General features: G+C 37.0%; 1 protein-coding gene across 1 annotated transcript; it reads right to left on the bottom strand.

Moving 5' to 3' along the window:
* Nucleotides 1-36: 36 nt before the first annotated feature.
* On the bottom strand, nt 37-24,709 carry PDXDC1 (pyridoxal dependent decarboxylase domain containing 1). The gene is made up of 23 exons (XM_010168426.2): nt 24,636-24,709; nt 24,015-24,080; nt 22,645-22,728; nt 21,585-21,731; nt 19,239-19,428; nt 17,435-17,503; nt 16,832-16,910; nt 15,949-16,033; nt 15,027-15,075; nt 14,819-14,920; nt 14,487-14,612; nt 13,146-13,196; nt 11,834-11,897; nt 10,427-10,515; nt 9,621-9,726; nt 8,387-8,558; nt 7,667-7,785; nt 6,713-6,834; nt 4,699-4,791; nt 4,498-4,594; nt 3,268-3,372; nt 2,227-2,472; nt 37-167 (listed from the first exon to the last, which is right to left on the bottom strand). Exons 1-23 carry the CDS (start codon nt 24,707-24,709, stop codon nt 37-39), a joined length of 2,466 nt encoding a protein of 821 aa, XP_010166728.2.
* Between the last annotated feature and the right edge of the window lie 584 nt (nt 24,710-25,293).

The raw sequence follows: 25,293 nt of genomic DNA on the forward strand, positions 1-25,293 counted from the left end.
CTGAATGTCAAGCAGCTCTTACTATCATCTTGTTTTTCAGAATCTTTCCACATCGCCCCTGGCTGAGCCACCCCACTTTGTTTCCCACATTAGATCTACATTAATATTTTTAAAAGAACATCCGTTTCCCTCTCGCTCCCTGTTTCCCGATAGGAAACCTCGCATCTACAAAAAAAATGAAGAAGGGTTGTGGGAACAGGTTTGTTCTGGTGAGATCTAACCTGGAACCAAACACCACAGCTGCTTTAGGGAAATACGGGCTTGCAAGAAGAGCAATTTGTTGCAAAAAGCATATTGCTGGCCACAAATATGAGTGGTCCTGTGCTTTTCAAAATAAAATATTTTGACAGAAGTAACTTGGTTTTTCTGCATTACTTACACAGGAATCACTGCTGCTTTGAAGCAAGAATTGGGGTTTGTTTGTTCTGTTGCTCGATACAGTACTTTGATCGTTACAGGTGAAGAGAGTAGGGAAGCATCGTTCAACAATAACTTAATTCAAGAGTAATAATTTGAAGAATCTTTATTGAAACATTCAGATAGTATCTGAAGAATGAAGGTCATTCCAACAAAACTACTGGTTTAACACTTCCAAATATAAAAACATTAAAAATTAATCCTTGTGGTGATAACTTTATCCCCCACAAATTACTCTTATTAATATACTTCATTGCACCAAAGAAACCAATGAGGAAGACTGGTCAACTTAATTGTTTTTGCACTTTAGAAAAATTGCACTCTGATTTACATAAATTACCCCAACAGCAAAATTAACCTTGTTCCTGGCATCCCAGCCCCACGGGATGTAGAAGCAGAAAGTCAAATCAGATGACAGTACAGTTCCAAAACCCCCAATTTTTCAGATTTTCAAAGTAAGTCCTGCTACCACTGTAGCTGTGATGGTGTTAATTTATACTTTATAGGGGGAGGAAAAAACCCCAAACAGAAACCAAACAAAGCAAACTGCAGTACTTGTATCCAGTTTTGTAGCAGTGGGCTGGTTTTCCCCAGAATCAGATACCTTAGGGGAAGCAGCCTTTTCTAAACAGCTCCTTTCCACAAGAGGCTCTGAAAATTTGCAGCAAAATGATTAAGTTAATTCAGGGCAGGGGCTGGGAAACTTCTACACCTCAGCTTTTGATTTAGCCAAAGCTTCACTTGTGCATTAAGTAGTACTCGACACTATGAAGTTGTGCTGTAGTGTAAATGACCTGTGTAATTTCTCTGAGTCTGGACAGTTCCTACCCTAGGTAAGTAAGTTACTGTTATTAAAAAAAAAAAAAAAAGTGTTGAAACCATCACAAACATATTGGCTTTGCAAGTTTTACTACAACTATCTTTAAAAATACACAACAGAAAGAACTGCCTTACACTACCTAAATGTGTCCAATAGGATTTGGTTTGTCAATGGCGTGCAAAGGAAAGTAATGGGGTGTTGGGGGTTGTTTCCAGCGGCAGAAGCAGGGAGCCGCTCGGGCATGCAGAGGCACTATTTCTTTCTAGAAGGCTTAAAACTCATTAACTTAGTCCCCGCTGTGCCTGGGGCCTTAGCTGAATGGGTCAAGCCAAACAACGGCAGGAAAAAACAGTTGATGGCAAAGTTCTGTTCAGAGACTCCAATATATACACACAGGTGTCCATCCCCAACGCTCACCGCACCACAGCCTGGGGCAGTGCGCTTTGTAAGGGGGAAAAAAAACAAAACAGGAAAACAGAGCTAGTGTGAGTGCAGTAGGTGTTCTGCAGGAAAGGATAAACTGAATTTTAAATATTTAAAAGTTGAATAATTAGCAGTTGATTTTTTTTTTAAGTGTATTAACATAAAATAAGATCATTTTGTAATTATTGGGTTGAAGTGTATTCTTAATCTTGTGGACGGCTGATTGGTTAGTTAGCAGCTATGACCATTCCTACAGGAAGGATAACTGCCAACTGTTTTTGCAAGTGTTCATGACAGTTAATGAATTTCACTAGTACTTTGGTGACACGGACATGGAGAGGAGTAAAGCAACCGTAACAAGCGTACGATAAGACAAATCTCTGTCCCATAGAGGGAGGAACTGATGTTTGTGCAAAGTCCCAGTTAATAAGTTACAGTAGTTATTACTGTACTAGCGCATGGCACCGGTCACATTTGAATGCATCACGAGTGCCCTGCCCCCCAGGGCTCGGGCTGCCTCGGCAAAGTCCGAAATCCACACTCTGGATTTTACCTTTGACTTTCTTGTTCCTCTACCTCCCCGCAGTCATTTGGCGATTTCTCACTTGGAACATCCTCAGCGTCTGTCTTTGTTGCCTGTGCCACCTCCTTCTGCTCCACTGTTTTTTCTGTCTCAAAAGGTCCTTGCTCTTGGCCAGGGGACAGAGCTGAGGGTCTCTGATCCATCTTCTCCAGGTCATCACAGTGGCTGACTGAACTGGTCTCACTGAATGCATCAGAACTTCTCAGAGACCTTTTAAAAATTTTCTGACCTGTAGAGCGAAGAATACAATGAAGTACCAATGAAGGCAGCAAATACAGAGTGTGGTATTCACAAGTAAAGTTTCAAAGAAAGTATCTGAATTTTGCAACTGCAAAGAAATAGATTTTATTTGGGTGCTAACTTGGACCCTAAGCATAGTTACAGATATGTCTTATTTTATCCTGCGTAAACAAGGACTGCTAAAATTCATCTGAAAAACCAAGCTGTCCACATGCACAGCGGAGTCATTCTAGGGTGAAAACTTGCACTGCAAATTGCGGGCTGGAAGCCAACCAACTCAAAAGGTGAGTTAAAACTATGGTTTTGCTGCCAGTCGAATCAGCATTAATTACTAATACAACTACACAGAAAATGGCATTGATTTAATAGATCTTTACCTCAGGATGACTTTGTCCACAAAATATTAGGTAGCAACAGAAATGTAGTTGCTCAGATACATGATTACACATTATTTATGCTTTTATTTAAAATAAAACTTCAGCTTGTTCACCTGCTAATTTTTAAAACTCAATAACCTCATAACATTCCAGAGGAATATTGCAGACTTCATAGGCAGTTGTCAGTTAATGGGATAATAACTTCCTGTAGCTCCCAGAATAATTACTGGGGAGAAACCAGATGGGACTGGTGTTCTGTGCCATGTTTAAATTAAGGTTTTTAAGGTGGACTTAAGGCACTAGAAGATGAGCTCTGGTTCCAGATATTATGAAAGATGGAAAAATGCAGCTCAGATGGCAGATGTTTCAGCAAGTTTTAGAAATAAAACCAAGATACAGAAACTTACCAGGAAGTCTTTGCTTTGCAAGGCTGGAAGTGGGGGTTGGTGGTGGAGTAGTGCCTGTTCCTTGGGCTTTTGACACATACGTAGATTCTGTGGATTGTAGAGAGCCTGCAGGTTAAAAAAAAGTATCAAGTTGAATACAGCACAAACTGTATAATCAGTGAACAAACATCTGTATTTATAAGGTATGTAACAATCTCTTTTTTACTGCACATTTCTGAAACTGCACGTTAGGTTGAATTGAAACTGCTACTTGATGGTAATCCATTTCTGAGTACCTGGGGACAAGTGCCAACACTTCAGAGATGATAAGGTTTCCCCTCACACTCACTTCACAACACTGCTACACACTGTAGTCCTTTTACCCTTCTGCACTGGGCACTTGCCCTATTCCCAGCTGCAAGCCACTGAGCAGTGTACTTGGGCAGGGAATGGAGCTATGAGAGGGATCAGCATTCCCAAGGAAACCTGTCTGTTCTCTGCCACAAAAACCTTCCAGCTGGTGCATCAAGAATCAGAACGAAAGATCCCAAATAGAGCAGAAAGCCTTCCTTGCTGGTGACAGGGACGCACAGACAGCTGGGCAGATGTTCCAGGTCTGACAGACACTTTGCTGAGTTTAGGAACGTTCTTAAGACTGCCACAATTTTTACAGTGAAAAATGTATAATTTCAGAAAGTATTATGTTAGTACATCAATCTTAATGATGTAAAAGCTATAGACAGGTTTTTTCACACCACCAGACATGAATTACAAATACATGAGTGAGCTAAGTCTTTTACATTGCAATATTCCATTCATTACTGTCTCCCACAAAGCCATGTCCATGCTCATCCTCAGCTAGTTGTAGCCCGTCCTTGTCAGACACTCCAGTAGGTAACATGCAAACTGGTAATTTATCAGTGTGCCAATAGCCAGACGGTATCTCACACCAGGGTTTCAGACAGACATCAAGTTCTAGCTTATACGTATTTATAAACACAGCATAAAGGCCACACGTTTACAGCATGTGTAGCCAAAAGTCACAGAAAGGAGTCCTCTATGAATAAATACCAATGGCTAATACAGCTTTTTTAGATGTGACTCAACATGCAAGAACAAAACGTAAATAGTACAAGTGAGGTTAGAAGACTGTTACAGAAATAGCGAAGAGCATGTTCTTTAACATCCTGAGGGTGGATTATGTCAGTTTGAACAACAGCATAAAATGGCTGCAGATGCACCGAGTCCTACCTGCTGTTAAATTAAATGTTCTTCCTTTTGATGAGGCTTGGAATGGAGAAAACCAGTTCAGCACAGAGCCCACTACAGGTATTTGTCGTAGCAGTCCCTGCAAAGTACACAATCAAACAAACACTGGCTGGTGAGCAAGCTACCTATGTTGTGACAAGTTATTTCAGGTCAGCTAGATAACTCATTATTTTACAGCCTTACCTCTTCCAAAAGTCGTTCTTCATTTGCTTTCTGAAGCTGAAGTTGTGCTTCCTGTATCCCTTTTCTAACAACTTCAGTCATGTTTTCCAACAGCTAATAAAAACCAGAAATTATATGTTATTTGGACTTGAAATTGTCTTTTTAGTTCAGGTTTTGAGGATGTAAACATGATAGTCAGATATTTTTCTAATTTAAGACAGTATTTGACAATCACTAGTTCATTCTGACTGTAAATTAAAGACCATACAGGGTGACTGCAGGATTTTTAAAAGATCTACCCAGAGGACAGAATGTCATTTTAAACAGGAATGGTACATATTTTTCTTTTTACTTAGAGATGAGCCTGTGACTCAAATTCTTCAAAGATCTGCTTAGCATAAAAGTGCTTGTCAGATGCTGGATCTGACTGGGTAGAATTTTAGGTTTATCGAGTAGATTTTAGTTTCTGTAAGTGCCCAGGACTTACACCAGCCTCACAGGAAGTCTAACCAGGTATGTGTCAGTCTAGCTACAGGTTCAGCTTGGTTTTTTAAATTTAATCTACGACTGTCAGTCTGATTCCTGTGGCATCCTGTGGCCATTAGCGATGATGGAACATCAGCGATGTTTCAGACTGCAAGGGACAAGCAGCTCTACTGGGCAGCTGTAGAGGCAATCGGTGAACAAACCCAAACCATCAAAAAACAAAATCACAGTTTTGTCATGTGCAAGACAAATGCCAATTTCCATAACTTACTGTGGGTTTTAATACTGCACAAGATCTAGATGACAGGCACTTCCCCCAAAACACCAAAAATTTGGCTTACTGTCAGCTAATAAAAACAAAGGAAAAAAGAAGCTGCCACTCCTTTTTCCTGGGGGAGAGGCAAGCCAGGAGCTGCCCACCACAGCAAGCTGAATACCCCGAGGTACTGACTACAGAAGGGGGTACAACAGGACAGCATTTATAGTACAAGGAAGAACCACAGTGTTTGCTGGTCCAGTCATGATGTTTGTCTTGAACTTTGGTTCTGCCTTGCAGTGTACTTAACTGTGTGTCCTAAGGGCTTGCTGATACTGGAATAGGTTTGGTTTTTTTCCTAAAAGCTTCCATCTTGTACCAAACATCACTTATCTAAACAATGCAAGTGTTGTTCTCACAGATGGGTTCTGCTGCTCAGTTTTGGATGAAATGGTGCAAGATCCTTTCAGTACCACAGATCTGTTGTAGCTGGTTCCAAAGACTGCACCTTTCTGAGTCCTCCACTACTTGTTCCTCCCTAGAAGCTTCAGGATCAGAGTGGCCCATACTCCAACATTCGGTTCCTGATCTGTCAACTACAACAGTTAAAAACTGAAGGTACTCTACGGGCAAACCATCTTTCATCTCACCCTCAAAACAGCACAGGAAGTCAAGAGTGGGCAGAAAGTCTCCAGAAAACACTGCTAGAAAAGTTTCATTGCCAAAATCAGCATATTCCCATGGGCAGAAATAGGCAAAGGATTTCTGAAGTTTTCTATTTATTTTTTAAGGTGAGGAAATTAAATGCCCAACACCATCGGAATGAAAGGGCAGACATTCATTTGTGATGCAGGTCATTTAGGAATTCCACTTTAGAGAACATTTGGAGAATTCTAATCAGGTAAATGCTTTTACAAAAAGGAGTTGCATCGTCAGCTTTATTACTTCAATAGGTAATTTGTAATTTCCATTTTTAAGCCACCAATTTAAAATTTTTCACATTTTTTTGACAGCTGAAATTTTAGGGCTAAAATAAGCCTATTTCAGTACTACTGAAGTTTTTCATTAGAACAGACAACCATGAACAGAAGTCAGGACATCTTCAGAATATCATAAAGCTGTAACAAAAGTTCTCCTTACGTGGACACAATTATTATTCCCACAGTAATTAATACAGTTTGTTGTGGGCAAGTATAATTTTTACTTTCACAAAGAACAAAACCATGTCCTGAAGCCAATATGGAAGGGAAAAAAAAAAGGTGCTGAAATGCTCTGTGATTTATTAATACATACTCTTGAATTTTCTTCAATTTCTCTGCCTGTTGCTGCAATAGTTTCAACCAACTCCGACACGTCCAGATCCTCAGTTACCATGCCAATGTAAACGCAGTTCTTCTGCCCTCCGAATTCTGGACCTGTGAGCACAGGGAGAATCAAGTCCTTGATGTACAAAAATGCATTTTCACAACAGGTGCAACACTCATGCTTGCAAATGTGGAGATCCTAATACACACACACTTCAGTAACTAAGGGCAGTATCTGCATAGGTATGAATTATGCAGACTAAAAAAGCTCAGCCCTATGAATTTTTCAAAAAGAGAAAACAACATCTAAACAAGGGCAGCAGTGGATATTTTATACAGCCAAGGAACTGTGTAATAAATATCAGTGTCGAATACATTTCAAACTCATTACTTTCTGCCATTTACAGATTACTTGGTTCCACAATTCTAGGGCACTTAATTTTTGAAAGCTGACTAGAAAAAGCCGAGTTCTGAGTAAGCAAATTATTTCAGTTACAGTGTGTCACTATGTAAATGTGAAAGTGCTACTAATTATCATGGCTTCATGTCACCTGAAGCTTTTAATCTACCCACAGAAAGCAGTGACCCAGTCAGTGGGTTTTGAATGAGATGGTCTTTTCACTGGACAGGCACTAACTGAGAAGGCTCAGGCCACAAAGGGGAACACTGCAGCTTTTGTTCTTTCTGACAAGGAAACCCATTTTGATCTAGTGCTCACGAGTCAGTTTTCACAAGAATTTCTGAGCACTGCACCTTGCTTACCCTGCTGAGCATTTACCAACTGAAACGGGGGTGAGCAGGAAACAAAGCTACAGATGTTGTTTCTACAATAACCGTATATGCAGCAGTGTAACTCTGCATGAGTGACCTACTGAACCATTATAACAGAGCCAGTAAAAAGGCTAAAGCTTGAACAGAAGGTTTTTTAAAATAGTGCAGTTACCCAAAGAAAAAGTGAGATCCGACTCCAGTTCATTTAATTTTTTCAGAAGTTCTGTATTGATTTTTTCTAGTTCTTTTTCTTGTTTGTCATCATTCTTCCCATCACTGTGATAGTTGTATCTTCAAACCAAGCCAGAAGACAGTAATTTCACTTTACAGTACACACAAAAATATATAGACATTTAGCACATTTCTACAAATTTCAGTGTTTTACAAACCAAAAACCTCAAAACATTACAGCTTAGATCAGCAAGTTCCTGGCATTTGTCATCAGAGATTTTGGGGTGGGGGAGGTTGCTGCTGCAAGCTTAACTGAACACAACAGCTTTCTAGGTAACACATCGGTTATACTTCAGCTGCTTTGACTACACAGAATCCTTCCCAGCAGACAGTATCAGAGGATCAGAACAGACACTTGAAGGCTTTTATTCAGTATATTAGTGAATCCCATTATAGATAAAAATCTATATCCCTCTAACAGATCCACTATTGGAACTGTTGCCAAAACAGCTCTTCAGCTTTTCTTAAAAAACAAAACAAAACAAAACAAAACAAAACAAAAAAAACCCCCCAAAACCCCACAACTCAGAGTAAGCAGGATTAAGAAGGATACTAACCAGCAAGCAATAGATACAAATCAGCACTAAAGAGATCACATATTCCCTTCTGTTAATGCACAGTCTTTCCAAATATATAATGAAGAAAATACTGAAAAATTTACCTTACAACACCTAATCCCGGCCAGCTGAGATCTTCAATATACAATAGGCCTACTGTTCTTCTCACTTCTTGCTCAAATTCCTCTCTCAGTTGCAGGGTACTTGTCAATACTGGTATCTTCATTTTTAAGCAGTCTACTAACTGATCAACATCTTGTATTTCAGTTCCTAAAACTAAAGAGCTGATGTGTTAGCGTGTGGTAAGAGTGAATGGACATACACAGAGATGACTGAATTAAATAAATAATGGTAAAGAAGCCACTCTAAGTCAATCATAAATATACTTTACAGATAGTATTGAAGTATCCTGGTCTATGTAAGTGGTTTTTCTTCAGTTATCTAGCCACTGATACATCAAAATCGAAAGCACTAAAAGATTTAATAAAAAATAAGCTAATAAAAGTGATTTTCTGATGTTACAAACTAATAAGGACAGTACCCTTTTTCATTACATTAGTAGCTATCATCAGAAAAATTCCCCTTCCCCGAGCCAAACAGATAATGAATTAGGTTCCATGCTGGTTTTTTTTAAAAAAAAGATCCTCTCATGTCTCTGTCAAGTGTTTTGAGAGCCTAAGCCATTCGCCCCACACGGGCTAAAAGTAGATACTATGCATCACCCTGAGCCCCTGCAAGTTGCTGCATGCATCTGTTGAGTCTAAACAAAGATGTATGTGGTGCTGGCTTAAGCATTAAATTTAAGACACTTCCCAAAACACAGATTTTAATCTTTTCCCTCCTACATCAGTAATTATAGAAAAACCTGAAGGTTCAGTAAATAATTCTTCTAGTTAAGTAGCCATATTTTGAACACAAGCACCATTTCAGTGTTGAAACACCTGTGTAGAAAGGTCAAGCATCATCATCTTGCATTAAGCAGCTGAGAGAGGAAAGGTAGGGATGATTTATCCTTCATATTTCTTTTATAACTGTCAGAAACAAAGAGCTTCTCCCTTTGCTTCTCCCAATTATTTTTTAAAATAATCAAAGTCTTTCTCTGCAGAGGTAATGAGGCAGTATCATGTACAACAGCTGAGCTACCTCTAACACACCCAATGCCAAGGCACAACAGAATGATAAAGCCAAGACAGTTCAGATTTGTTTATTAAAAATCCTCACTGTAGGAGAATATACTAAAGAGTTTCTTGAATGTATCTCTTTTTACACCAGAAGATCGTTCTACAACTCTATAGCAAATCCCAGCTTTTACCAGTGGCTGAATTAGGTGAATGTTACCTGCAGAAGTCATTAGTGGGCTAAAACGCACACATGTGCCTTCATCTTCCAGTTCTACCACATCAACTCCACTGGCAGGAACCAGCTGTCCCAGCTGCTCTCCTAGCTGAGGGGACAAGGCACAGTTAAAGAAAAGCGCAGAGCGTGACCTCCTGCACGGGCCAGATTCCTGCCACAGCGAAGGGGAACCACTTGCTAAATGGGGTTTTCTGTATTTCTCAAAATCACGTAACAAAATACTTTAGCTTGTTGGTGATACGACAAAGTTGGACATATACTTAGAATCATAAAAATTCAGGATGAGTTACAAGTGTTACAAATCAGAACTTTCTGCAAAATTGTCATTGTCATTAAGTATGCCATGATGATTATGCAATTGATCCCAAGTAGTTATGTGCTCATCTCTCTGAAAGAACATATTTCTAGAATTAATTCTCTTAACATCTGGAAAAGAAAGACCACCTAGGCATGAACACAGACATTGTCCATGAGATATCTGGCCAATTAAAGAGTTCTAAAAGTTTTCACATATTCCTACAAGACAAAACAAAACAAAAAAATCCACTACCAAAAGCTTACGATGCAGGAATGATTTCAGTTTTAACTACATGGAAAATAATCAGGAATGTGAAAGCAACTTTGCTTAGAGCAAATTCACCTCTTCAACCCAAAACGCCCACTAGATTTTGCAAACCAAGAATAACTACCAAACTGGTCTACCAAAGGTTTTATAATTCCTGATGAACCTGCTGCAGCATTCCACTGTCACCACTTTTTTCCTAAAGAGGAAAAGCATCCATTCTTACCCACTGATTGAAAGTGTCGTAAATGTGTCTTTCGTTGCTTATTATGGGGTGCTGAATAGGCGAGGCCTGTGCAGCATGTGAGGTTTGATCTGAATCCAAAGATAAAAGAATCACAGAAGTGGATTTTTATTTACTTAATTAAACAAAAGGCAACCTAAAATTTAGATACAAGACAATTACATTTCCTAGGTAGTGTAACACATCTGCATGATGTACTGGACCTCAAGCAGACTAACAAGGACTCTGTTTTAAAGGTATGTTGAACATGACAAATACTAGAAGTAAAACAGCGCTGAATATACTCGTTTTAAAAATAACCAATAAATACTTCTCTCAGTTTTGAGGTTCAAATGCCCCAATGGAAATAAAACCAATATTTTCACAAAACGAAATCCTGTCGCAGGAGGCTGCAATACTTAATTTGGTGTATTCAGCTACCTTTTTAATCAAATTTTAATGATTACTTTGTTTTAAACCACACAAAAATAACAGTAAGGACTTAGAAGTCCATTATACTATAAAACATGCAGAAATGGCCAAACATTTTACATCCTTATAAATCAGGTGGGTGGCTTCTCCCTAGTAAAGCTTTTCAAATAAATGCATCAACGTACAAAGCAATCCATCACATCCCTGGACCAGGATGAATAGGTTTACTTTATAAGTGCAACCACTAATTAGATTAAAACCAAAATCAACTCTCCCCCGTGCCCAACACAAAAAATCCACAGACAATTAAAATAAACACTCATAACAAAACAAAAAAGTTTTCTAGAATTCTTTTGCGTCATCCCAGCTGGACATTTCCCCATCCTCAGAGGGTACATGTACAAACAGCACAACAACATCCTCTTGAAACTGAGAGGGCAAAAATCCTCTTTCCTGGGGAACACATCCAGCTAAGGATGTTCTGCTCAGAGCCACGTGGTGTGGCTACTGTATACCCATGACAGTATTTACAGAGCTGTTCCCAATGTGTTCTGCTATTTTGCAACAGCAAGTGTAATCAGCAAAAGAAACCTGGTTCTTGCAACTAGCCATTAAAAGTTTAAAAGGAACAGAAAGCCTGAACGAAACCTCAGAAGATCTTCCCTCATCAGTACACTCAAACACAGCTTGTGGCTTATGAGACTTGCATCATCCACTCTCTAGACCAAAACCATGTGCAAGTCTCTCCTCACTCAAGAAGGCAGAAAATGACCTGTTATGAAAATTTAAAACACTGTAGTCTATCTAAAAAAGAAGCTGTCACATGTGTAGATTCTACCACCAGTTTATGAACAGCGTTCACAACCTTTTTAAAAACATGTTACACAAGAGAAGTGCACTGCATAACATTTACTTCATCAGATTCATTTTATGAATTACTATAAAGAGAGAGGTTTTGGTTTTAAATAAACCACATACCTCTATTTGAATATTCCTGGAAGAACTTGAAAACCACCACTGGTGAACTCAGTTCATCTTCAACCTTAAAATAAATAAAAAATTTAATAATTTTTTTTTCCCCTCCACACAGTTTTTAAAGATTGAACACTATATAACTCCTTCGGCTGCTGAGCGAAGCAGATCATTTTGTTTTGACAGCAGTAACAATGTTGACACTATCTCAGCATTAGAAGTTAACTCTAGGAGTGTGAGCAAACAGATCTCTAAACACAGGAAAGTAAATCATTATTCAGTTAAAGCAGAATTGTATTGATTTAAGGTATGCATAATTAAAATTTGGCCACTATAAAGAAACAAACCTAAGCATGTTCACTAGCAAATATGCTGTACTAAACAGTTTATTCAGCTTTAAGTATTTTCAGACATTAATGTTTAAAAAAAATTCTCTTGGAAATCACCCCAAAATCATTGGAGAACATCAAGAAAGTTCCAGCAGGGATAAGAAGATTGTAATTGATCCTGCTTTGGGGACAGGAGAAATGGACTGCGAAACTTCCAGAAGCAACCTGAGGCTGCATTTCACAATCTTAAAAATGTAAGATTTACTTAAGTGGAAGGGGGAACTGCTGCAGTAACTTCAACTCCCAAGGCCACTAATACTCTTGGAAAAACAATTTTTACAAAAATGGTTATTATTGTCACTCAGAAAGATCCATGAATTATCTATTGCACCAGAAAACTAAGCTGGATATATTTTCTATACATCAAGTGTCAACTACAATATGGGGGGCAGGAGGGAAGTAAAACCCCCAGACTCTGTTGAACAGGACATATCACAGAAACTGCATGTGGAATGAATACATTAGATGTAATTTCTAAAGCTATTCCTGGTGTAAAAACTTCAGCTGGGATAATTTTTGTGTACAGTTTTACAGGGTTCAACGTGTCATCTCAACAGCAGGGCAAGATGCAGGCAGAATGTATTAGAGAGGCTCATGGAAACTGGTTTCATAAATGTATTAGTGAACAAATCCATGTTTTAAATGGAACTAAATCAATCTCTGGAAACAATTTCTGGATGTTGTTCTGTCAGCTCCACTAAGTGCGGGGGTACACAGCAATGGGACAAATAAAATCTAGAGGTCACACAAAACCAAGCCATAAAATTTCACTGAACCCCAGAACTTAATTAGAAAGATAACAAGCATATTCAAAACAATGGCTATGATTTAAGTAATATTTTAAAATATTTTTTTAAATCAAAGTTATCCTTATCATTTAACAAGCAAAGAATAAGCTATACAACCAATGTAATAAATGTAGACTGTACCGAAGTTTTAATGAAATCCAGGTTTTTCAAGTTTTCCAGCAACCTTTGACTCTAAAAGTCCACAGCAGAAGAGAAACAAAAAGGAAGAGACAGACACACAGTTTTAGAAGTTGAAAATTATTCTGAAAAACATTAAATAGTCACTACTATAATTTCTATTTTTGAACAAAACCTTACTACAGGTCAGAGATTCATCCAGTTCTTATTTGTAAATTTAGAATGTAATGGAAAAATATTTTCTGCTTTTAGTAAAACACAACTACAAAGTGATTTTCATTAAAATAAACTCTTGCTGCACTTGTTGACAAGTTCCAGAGGTATCACAACTCTGTTGACTAACTATAGCACAGTGTGCAGCAAAACAGTTAATTTTCTCAAAGCTATCAGAGCAAATGCTTATGATGGCTTTCTAAATTATTTTAATTAGAAAAGACATTCTCACATTGTGGTTCAAGACTATTAACAGACTATTATAAAAGCTAAGATCAATCTTGGATGCCACAAAATCCTAATGACTAATGATACTTTGTCACTCTTTTAGGTCTTTCATGCCAATAGTTTCTTCACTAACCATTACAGAAACTTTCCATTTACATTTTGCCCTTCTTAGAATTTTTAGTAAATGCTTTACCTTTAAGGAAAAAAAGTTTTGCATATAAACAATGCATTTCTTAACTAACACATTATATTGGACCTTAATTTTTATTAGAGTAAGGACTCAACTTCAAAATAATGCGCTTGCCACTGTATCTGACGAAATATTTTGAAGTCCTTTTTGCCAGGCATTTATCATTTACTATTATTTAAATCAATATGATGCCAAGTAGAGTAGAAAAATAAGAAAGTCTTTCTCTGAACAGCTTTCAAGCAAAATAGTTAAAATAAAGAAGTGACCAAAAAGTGATGATGTTACTTTAGTGTTTATAAAGAACAAAGATTAAGCATTTTTAATTTAAAAAACCCTAATAAAATAAACAATCTAATAGTAAAGCACATGCCTCCCCCAAACACTTTAGTCTGCTTTCATAATTTGTTTGTAAGACGATATGAACCAATATAACATACTGTCAACAACTCCTGCATTTGTCATTGATTCTTCTACAATGCATCACAATAATAAAAAAGATGTATTAACAGCTATTAAAAAAGCATCTGTAAGTATCACAGTGTCCTGTGATAGCACAAGCGATATCCAGATGGCTATCATTGCTATCTGAACTTTGTTTCTGCTTGGAGACTCAACCTGTTAAATCAGATGGGGAGGATTCTTCAGAACAGTCTCCACCCATACTAAAAGCAGCAAAGTATCAATAAACAATGTGCCAACAAGCTGTTGCTTACGAGTTGTGAGGCGTGCTTTATCCTCTCCACAATCCCATCGTGGCCCAGGTACTGCAAGGAGAGCCACAGTGGCAGGGCACGGAGCTTCTCTACAGGCTGACTTGATGTCAGCCCAGCTGCTAAGGACTGAAAAGGAAAACAAACAACAAACAAACCACTATTAACCTCTCTTCAATTATTCCATTTTTGACAGCTTATGGAATGTGTCACAGCTTAATAGGGGAGCTTCAGCAAATTATAATTTAGATGCTTATGAAGAACAAGACAATACACCATGATCAAAATTAAAGTCTCAAGATCTTAAGAATAAGTGACTGCGAAGTTAAACATACCAAAGATGGATCCTCATGTCTGTAGAGCGTCACTGCAGGTACAGCTGGGAGACCCAGCCAGGATCCCAGAGTAAGAGTCATGCTGTCACATTTTGTAGCGGCCTGAAGTTTATTACAATAAGCAGAATATAAGCCAAATATATTTTGATTAGATCATGACCTTAAAATCTAGAGCACATATTAAGTTTTTAGATATAGTAAAACATACCAGTACAGAAGAGGAGACATAACCCAAAGCCAAAGTTGCCAAATTCACACTAGAAAAATAAAGTAGTTTTAGCACATATTAAATATGTATTCAGAGAAGCATTTTAATCTTCAGTTTCAGTATTTTATGTTGATGTGTTAGTGGAGGTAATTCTTGTTCATGTATTTTTCATTAACAAGGCAGTAGATGTTGCTACTTGGTATTCCAAGACTGAAACCCCAAAAGTAAAAATCCATTTCAATCTAAAAATGTTTCAGTCCAATCTGGGGAAATCATCCCCTGAAGTCCTACCCATAATTCAGTATCAGTCTGGTACCAGAAATAAGTGGCATGCAAATATAACACTATACAATGAAATATCAGAAGAAACAGTCTCTCTGCTCCAGGGTAAAAAAAAACCCAAACCAAACCAAAACAAAAAAACCTTAGAGCAGTGGAGTCTTCACTAACATTGTCTAAGTTACTGGATCTTCTTTTTCTCTTGGTTTAATCTTCCCAGTGATGTTGCGTGCTGCACTTGCAGCAGTGTTCTTGACAACCTTCATTAAAATGTCATCTCTTGCACACTCATTTCATTCTCCTTTCTCATTCCAAATAATCACTGTATAATGTCTCCTCTGACATATCCTATAAGGTCTTTTTATTTGTATTTCAAGCTCTTCAAAGCAAGGGCAGACAAGATTACCATCTGAGTAAAAGTAACCACTGACCTATGCTGAAATAACCACTTCAATTAAATATTCCTGTATACGTAAAACAGCCTATCTCATCCAGCGACAGAATTATAACCATATAAAACGCTTAATATGACAAAAATAAATATGGTCCTCTACTAGCTGGCTAGCTGTAAAATTATGTGCTGTCCATTACTCAGACTTTTTAATGAATACAGTTATACAGAAATAAATTTCAAGTTTCATACCCTTCGACATGGAGCCACATATTATACTGCTCACAAAGTTCCTTCAGTCGGCCAAGTTTGTCTGTGTGCCCAGCACCTGGTGTCCCTTTGTTGAAAAGGAAGAAAGGCAGTGACAAAGGATAAGCATGCGAACTAGGACTCTACATAAAAGGACCTCTTGTACTGTTGTCAAAAAGTCAGACCAGAGCAGGAAAGAGGATGTTTAAAAAGAGCCCACTACTCAATATTCATATCTAGTTCATCATGACTTATAAGCAGCTGTAATTCTAGACAAAAAATAAAGATACTTATTTTGCTTGTCAATATATGTTAAAAACACTTAGAAAATTAGATGTCCTAGGCCCTAAAATACTACAGCCTCAGATAAGAAATGCAGAGATTTTCAGTGTTCAGAGTATGAGCTCAACTAAACGAAACTAAAAAAAGATTAACATCTCAGATATTTTTCCAAGTCCAAAGCAAGTAACAGTCACCTCCTGCATTTGTACTTAAAACAAATTTTGCTCATAAGCAGTTCTGTTTAATGAACTAGAAGAAAAATATAATTTTTAAAGCTAAAGTTGATGGCACATCCATCAAAAAAATTCTGAAGTGTTAATATGAAACTGATTTTCACCAAGAAATTTCCACTCGCTAAAATAAGTTCTAGTCATATTAATACATCAATTGACATAAGCAGAATTGTAGCTGTACAATCCAACTTTAAACCAGTTAAATAGAAACCCCTCTAGACAGATAATTATTCTGTGGTCATCAAGATATTTCCTGATATTTCTTGACATGCAACCACCAAGCTGTTTAAGAAAATATATTTTTATTTCTTACTTTATATATATTCATGAAATAGCATGGTTTTTTGTTATTGTTTGTCCATAGCACTCACCAGCATTGGCCACAAGCAACAAAGGCAGTTTTCCAGACTCAACATCATCTTTAATCACTCTGTCCAACAAAGCAACATCCTGTTATCAATAAGAAAAACATGTATTTATAAAAATGTTTGTCAAACAATACAGAGCTGTTTCTTCTGAACTGGAAAAATGCATTAAGAGTGAAAATGGACAGCATTCTGAAGTTGTGAAATTCATTCTTAATGTCTTTGTTTGTGGCTTGCAGTTTCTTCTTCTCAAAGGTAAAATAACCCAAACATCAGATAAAGCATTTGTGAAAAATACAACACAAATACATCACGTGGGTTGTAAATGCACCTCCAACTACACGTATTCTAGAAACCTTGGACTAAAAAGTACCTTACTATATGCCATTAAAAGTATCTTGCAAATGACAAAACCAAGACACAAGCTGCTGGCTTTTTAGAAGATTTAAATCGACAATTTGTACAGCTATAACACAGAAGACTTAAAAAGCTCAAAAAGTAACTACATTAATAAGCTTTTCCTAACAACATACCTGACATTCATTTAATGAGGGTTTGTTTTGTTTTTTTTTTTTAAAAAAAAAGAGCTCTTAAGGAAGACAAACTCACCATTTGATGCTGAGATCCAAACATAGTGTTACAAGGCACACGGCACATGCAAGAAAGGGGTAACCCTAGCTGCAATAAAAATGATGGAATTTCAACAACCAAGACATACTCATTTCAAGTGTTCACAGAAATATGCACAATGACACAAAAAATACTAAACACAACAATAAAAAGCTGGATATTACATTATAAAGTAAGTTTCCTGCTAAAACTTTTAATAAAATTAATAGCACTATTCCAATGAACTTTTACCACTTACTTCCCAAGCAATATTGGCCAAGATAAGTTCCATCTATGACACCATTTTTATTTCTCCACAGTCTACATTTTTAATCTGTTAGTGGTACCTCTGCCTGCCTTCTCCACGGATTTGAAAAACAAAGGCCTTAAGAACTTGACTCTATTTCAGTGCATATTAAGTCTGAAAAATATCACTAGTGCACTGAATGTTGGGTATGCAATAGCAAAGTCTGTTTATGGCCTCAATTAGCTTACTGAAGTCTACAAACATTCATGCAAATAAATACTTGGCAAAGCCAACAAGTTTTAAACATAATTAGGAAAAACTGGGTTTCTTTAAAGTGTTGGGTTGTGGAGGTAATCTTGCTATTCTAAACAAGACTTTTTGAAATGCCATATCACAGCCTACTTCTCCCTCAACTGTTTTCTTTTAAGAAAATTCTAATGTTTATTGAAGAGAAGAGTGCAGGGGCATCATTCAGCACAAATTTTGCAATAACTCAGTGTTTGGAAATCCAGTATGTTTGGGCTTAGATCTTTTTCACCATGACCAACAGCTTCTGTAAAATGCAATGCAATATTTTAAAATATTGGGGGTTTGTTTTGTTTTTTTAAAGTTAGCATGTGGGATCCTTTCACTAGAAACATTGAGAAAAATTATCTTCCTCCCACTGTATTGTTGCTGCAAAATACAAACTGAAAATGCAACCTGAAAGTATTTTTTCCAGACAAATAGTTTTAATTTAAACATACAGTCCACTACAGCTACTGAGGCTGCCTCTAGTATGGACTCTGCTTCCTCTGCCTATGTGTTATAATTATGCTGGAAATCACAATTAATAAAGCAATACCAACACACCATATAACATCTTTGTATTACTAGTTTGCAGATATTTGGCTAGCATCAAAGTGTGGTTTCGCCTCAGACTCACTTCCCCTCCCACCCCTTGCTGTGTTGCTGTTTAGCCACGTTGCTGTTGTTTCTACCATGAGGAAAAATAAGTTTTCAAAATCACCAAAGATAGGCCTTTCCTAAAATCAAATTTTTTGAGGCCAAAGCTCATTCCTCACTCTTCAAAATGCCCCTTTTCATACTGTGTTTCAACAGGCAGGCACATCATCCCGAGTCTTAGAAACACATACAATTTTATAAGCTATAGAAGTCTACTATGTCCATAGAAAGGCAAAGAAGAGATCAGGATGAAGGGAAGCTGCTCGTGAGGAACAACGGTCAAGCAAATGTGTGGAAGGAACAAGAGAGCTGCAGAGAGAGCCTGCTCAGCTTGCTTGGGGATACATGTATTCAGTGAACATGAGAAAAATCTGGGAAGAAGCTTCACTTAGAACAGTGGAAGTTCCAGGCAGACACACAGATCTAAATGAAAAATTTCACTGGCCTCAACCAATTTACACGACTGCTGACAGTAGTGTACAAGACAGTACTGCAAATACCAGTCTCTTGCAGGAAAAGCTTGAATATATTTTTAAAATCTAAATTTCAAGTAGGCAGTATGAAACCAGTTAAGTTCTACGTCCAGCTAAAAACCCAACTGGTTCACTTTACCTGATTGCAGAGAGCTTGACCCAAGCCTGTTCTAGCTGCAGAACTAATGTATATGACAGGCTGCTTCGTATATAGCACGTTAAATCCTTCTACTGTATAATCTTCATAGCGTGTGTGAATAACAAGTCGACAGATTTTTAGGAGACCTTCACGATCATCTTCATGATAATATGCTGATCCATTTTCATACCTGCAAGAAAAACTGAGTAAATATGGGTAACAAACCAATGTCCACTTCAGTGACTAAAATAACACTGACCAGCAAAGGAGCTCCCAAGAGGACAAAGAAGATGGATAAAACACTCCTTCCATTTTCCCAGGATGAAGCAGAGTAGAGGGAAACGTTGATGAGACAGGCAGAGATTAACAATGAGGGAAGCCTAGTATATAATTTCATTTGGACTCTGAGATAAAGTAAGAAAGAAAAAACATCTGGGTTCCTAAGGATTTCCTTTACAGAGTTCAAAACCTTGCTTACTAGGAGTGGAGCTGGAGAGGAAACACACAAAAGGATTCATCTGGGTTTAATATATATGTAAATTCTGGACTGCTAATTTTAAAGAATATGCAACCTGACACTCTTAAGTTAGTAAAATTGGAATAAGAAATGAAATAAACTTGCAAACTTTATTAGGAAATAACAAATCAAGATATTTTGTAATATCTAAAATTACTGAGGTCATTTGTATATTTTAGAGTTTGAAAATAACACCAAAATTTAATACAATCTATTCAGCACACTGCAAAACGGTTTTCCAGATGTTTTAAATACATGAGTTACATAAATGAAGCATATTTTTCCCCATGAATATTTTAATGACTTTATGGGTATTTTGCTTTCAATCTGATTTATTAGGCATGCTTCCTCCGGGCTCATGGGGGTGTGGGTGTGTGTGTCAGCTCCTCCTCCACCTTTTTTAACCCTTCTAAGAATCAAACCCAGATCAGCACATTAAAATTTATAGCCAAGTAACAGGAGCAAAGTAACCAAAGAAGAGATAAAGTACGAGTGTTCCACATGGGGCAATCCCTCAGCTGTCTGAACTATAGAAAAGGAAACAGTGAAAGTAGTAGGTATGTCCATTTATTACACAACTTGCAAGCTACCTTTTTCTTTTAGCATTTCTGTGCAACATGTACATCAGCAGTCTTGCACAATGTAAGAGTGGCATTTATCAACAAATTTGCTTTATGTAACATTTGAACCACCTTAGGTTATCACTGACTATCTAATACACAAATACTGCTGAGTATTCCAGAGTTAAACTCCAGAATGACCCATGTGCAAACATTTACTTCAGTTTTACACAACAGTTCTGTGATCTAACATGGACAAGGGGAAATTCCTCTAGTGTTGCTCATAGCCACAGAAAGCGTCAAGAAGTATGAAGCAGTTCACAGCACAGTATTTGTTCAGTGCTGTTGCCTATGGGTTACAAAACTTTGGGGACCACAGTCCAATAGTCAAAGACAGATAATCATTGAACTTATAAAATAATTCTGATAGAAGTGAGCCTGTCAATGTAAGAAAAATCCTTTGTAATTCTACCAACTAAATTTGAGTTAACTTCAGTTATATTTTTACTGTTTCATCTTGCTCTGCACTGAAAAAAACATAAATAAATCTCAGTAGCACTGGCAAGATTTTCTGGAAAATACAATATAATGAGAGGGAGAAAGTGGTGTGTTGGGGTTTTTGGGGTTTGTTTTTTTTTTTCTTCAGGAAGAAAGGAAGGAATTGCTACTCAGTGAAACCCCATACACACTCCAACACCCCCACACAGCTGATTTCCATTCTTCTCTCATGGAAGAGTTAAGGTATCCATACTACATGATGAAACAGGCATTTATGGAAGATTTCATCGTACTCTAAGTTTCAGTAGTGTCACCTATCATACCTGGAAAAATAAACTAGATACAGGAAAGAGCAAAGGAAAAGTTAACTGAAAACATCTTTTAAAGATATGAAGTACCCCAAGCCTCAGCAACAAGCACAAGCATTAAGAAACAAGAATTTAGTTAGATGTTTGATCAACTATTATGTTTGCAACTGTACTTTGGCCCTTAGCTACACCATATAACCCTTATAAAAGGATTTTTATGGCGACCTGTTCCTAAAAAAGTTCTGTTCATTCAACAAGGGGGTTTTTTGTTTGGTTTTTGTTTGGGGTTTTTTTTGTTTTGTTTTGGTTTTTTTTAATGATGTGATGTGTTTCAGACCTTTCAAAGAATATTTGTAAGTGTGTGTCCCAGTGGTTTCTTTTGTTGACATCCTCAGTCCAATCACACATATTTTTAAACAATTATCAGTGCTCAGTCATACCTAAGTTATTCACGGTGACTCACCTGAAAAGCCTGCAGAGCCAGAGAGTAGTATCAGAAAGGATCCTTGTTGTAAGTTTTCTCAGTCTTTCCCTGTCCAGCACTGATATATAAGCAGCCAAACTATGCCCCAGTAGAGCCATGTGACCTTGTTCACCGACATTTTGAAGTCTGCAAGCCAGAACAGAGTAACTGTCAGCTAAATACAAGTCATTAACATTACAATACTTGCAGGCTTGTGTGTTTTTACTGTAGAGTGGCAGAATTTGTTGACGTACAATTTTAAATATTTGGCAGAGAGAAGTAAAGCACACCACAGTCACCTTCCTGCCATTGTGTATTACACACTAAAATGCCAGTGCAGACAAAAGCACTTGCACTTCACTTGGCCTAGCTGCTCACGATAACATCTCAGCTTCCTTTTTAGCCAATCAGCTAGAATGAGTTGGAACTAAGCACCATTGGGACTTAAAACCTGCTCTGGGTCTTAAGTGCATTAAACACACACCTTTCTCTCCTCATGCAGAGAAAACTCAGCAGATGACTTAATATCTTTAGAGGCACAGCCTTCATTAGCTTGTTGGGTGGGTTTTTTGTTTGTTAGTGGTTTTTGGTTTGGTTTTGGTCTTTTTAATCTCCAAACTGCTTTTCAAATGTTAGTTTTCAATAATCTTCTGCAGATTAGTTAGTATTATTTCCATTTTATAGAAAAATGGAAACCAACTTTATTTCCTTTTTTTTTGTCTTTAAAATCTATAGGAAGAGATGGTAAAAAAAACAACCCTTGGTGTTCACGATTTTATAAGACTTTCTGACTTAAACATTCAGAAAGTAGAAGACAAAATGAGCTGTCATATCAGAAACAATTCCCTTGTATAATTCAATTTAGTAATTAGTAATGAAAGCTTTAGAATTTTAAGAAAGCCAAGCCTAATGCATTATTCTGGTTCACTCCATAATGTAATTTGCCTTTAAAAAGGTGACATGGTTGAACAATATCTTTACACTTTAAAACACATAAATGTATAAGTTCCATAATAATCAGAATATAACAAAATCAGGTATCAAATCGTATTTGCTTTACCGGTAGGCCTGTGAAGTTTCCTCTTCCTCCTCTCCATGCATTAGGTTCTGGACTAACTGCAGTATGCTCACCATATCCTGGCCACTGGCGTACCGTGGAGGGAAAACCAAAAAACACATGGAAAAAAAAATTTAAAAAGTAAAAAAAAAAAAGGTAAGCACCAGCATCTAAGGAAGAGGCCACTTGGGACACTGCACAGTAAGACTTGAAGACAACACTGCTTGAAGACTACTCAGAATGCCGATCCTTGCTCTCAGAAAAACAGATAACGAATACAAGCTTGTTGAATCTATTAATTCAAAACCCTACTTAATTGTAGTAAGACACTTCAATAAGCATGAACTCAGACTCACAGGAAAACAAATCTACAGGGATCTGACAATTTGGACTGAAAAGTTTGTCTTGACAACTTAATTGTTACCTGCGCAGCAAAGTAAGGTAGGGATTGAAATAGCTAAGGATTGAAACTTCTCTTCACATGATCCAGCTTCAGCTCACAAACTCAGCACATCTCTTAAATAATTACCCACAAATATTAGTTCCTGGCATACCAAAGCTACATTAATTAGGCTTCTGACATGATGCACTCTAATGTGGTAAAACTGGAAAAGACCCACAACACTTCAACTTGTATAATTCCAACCAAAATTTACGGTAGTGTAAGAACTCATACTCTGACAGTTGAAATTGCTTTTTATTCTTAGAAAAGCTAATTCAGTATCTCCACTGAAAAAATAAGTTTAGTTTATGTACACAAAAGACTTCAATAGATTTTGCAATATTCTCTGAAGTGCTAGCTTGGGCTCCTGCATGACCCTCTTCCAAAGAGGCTGCAACCAATTTAAATCTTAGTTTTCAGGTACAATGAACTTACTTGCCTTAAGCACAAGAGCTCTGTATGATTTTTTAAGACAGCTGTGCTGAAATGGTGGAAGGTTTTGTTTTGTTTTTGTTATGTGGGCTTTTTGTTGTTTTGGGGTTTTTTTTTAAGGTTTTGTACCTTCTCAGTCTCAGTTGGTTTTTTTAAATCTGGGTGTTTTAAAGAATCTGTATTCTATAGCACAAGTTTATATTTACTTCAAGTTTCCATCACAGCTGTATGCACCAATTCTTCCTTAGACTCCAAAAGTTCAGAATTTCAGTCACCAAGGACAAATAATCTTTTTTTTTTTTTTTTTCTGCTTGAGTATGGAAATAGTTGGTATGACAATAATCTTCCCCATCTCATGAGTATGGAAAAAGTTGAAACAACGCCTGGCAAATGTTCATGCTTGCATAAATACAGAAGTTGCTTGGGAAATAAACATGTTACATGTATTTTACAGATTCTGAAAACTAAAGATCATTATCTAAAAACTGTTGTTGCCTACCTGCCTTGGAGAGGTCCAGGAATATCCTTCCGTGCATACTTCTTTTCATTTTCCTCCTCCGCTTTTCTAAGTTAAAGACACAAGAATAAACTGTGTATTTAGTTTGTGTTTTATAATAGCAAATATGTAGTTGACTTTGCCTTGCAGAAAGACATACTGACATGTTTGAAATCTATTTCACTGACAACAGTTTCATAAACAAATCAAATGAGACAAACACAGAAGTTTAGCTCAGATTGAAGTAAAAAGTTCTAATGCCAAACTTACAGAAGGTTCTCATATATATATATATGAGAACCTTTATATATATATAAAAATATAAATTAAAAGTTACTTGCACAGCAATAGAGGGGGAAAAAAAACCCAACATTTCTGAAAAAACAGACTCACTGAACTTGCTCTGAATATTACAGAACGTGCATAAAAATATATATATTTATTTTTAAAATTATATCACTTGTGAAACAGTGGCGATTTGTGTAAGTGCAAGCCTCAGAATGATAATATCACCTTAAACTACTAGGAAAATGAGTGATTTCCTGTTTAATGACAGTGACATTAATAATCCTCCCCTTAGCACAAACAGCTGTTGGTTTTGTAGCTGTTATCCTCTGCACATACCTTTGATTGTCTTCTAGCATCTTCATGGCTTCATTCAGATTCTTTCCCATTTCTGCCAGAGTAGGGTCTACCATCTTTCAGGGAAAAAGATAATAACTTTTAAGAAAAGACCAAAATCTTACTACTGTCCCCACACATCCTCAGTACAAATTCACTCATCAAGTAGATTCTTTTAATTAGCCTGCATGTACTCATTTAAAAATAACAGTATGTTGTATATCCCAAACTCAAAATATACAAAATGAGAACATATTAGTGACCTAAATTACCCGAAAAGTCAATTGTGATGTGGATTTTATTATTAAAACATCTTTTTTTTTTTCTCCACAAGGAAAGTCAAAACTTTTTCCAAACTCCTCTTTAATTTCTAGATACCTCTTTTGGAGTCTGATGAATAATGAAAGAAAGAGCATCAGAAGGCAAGAAGGATTTCTGAAGCACAAGGTGTTCAAGTAGGTGCTCATTATGATGCTTTAGCTAAAAAAATCAAGTATGTGCCACTTTAGCCCAACTGAATTCTTTTTCCTTTTTCATAACCATTCTACACCAGTAATAAAACTTCAACTATTCCCTTAAATGTAAAAATTCCCATGTGGTCCTATTCAAAATGAAAACAAAACAAAAAAAACCCAAATCACCAAAAACCTGCTAAGGGACA

Source organism: Antrostomus carolinensis, unplaced genomic scaffold (assembly GCF_000700745.2).
Source record: "Antrostomus carolinensis isolate BGI_N321 unplaced genomic scaffold, ASM70074v2 scaffold6465, whole genome shotgun sequence".
Lineage (NCBI taxonomy): Eukaryota > Metazoa > Chordata > Aves > Caprimulgiformes > Caprimulgidae > Antrostomus > Antrostomus carolinensis.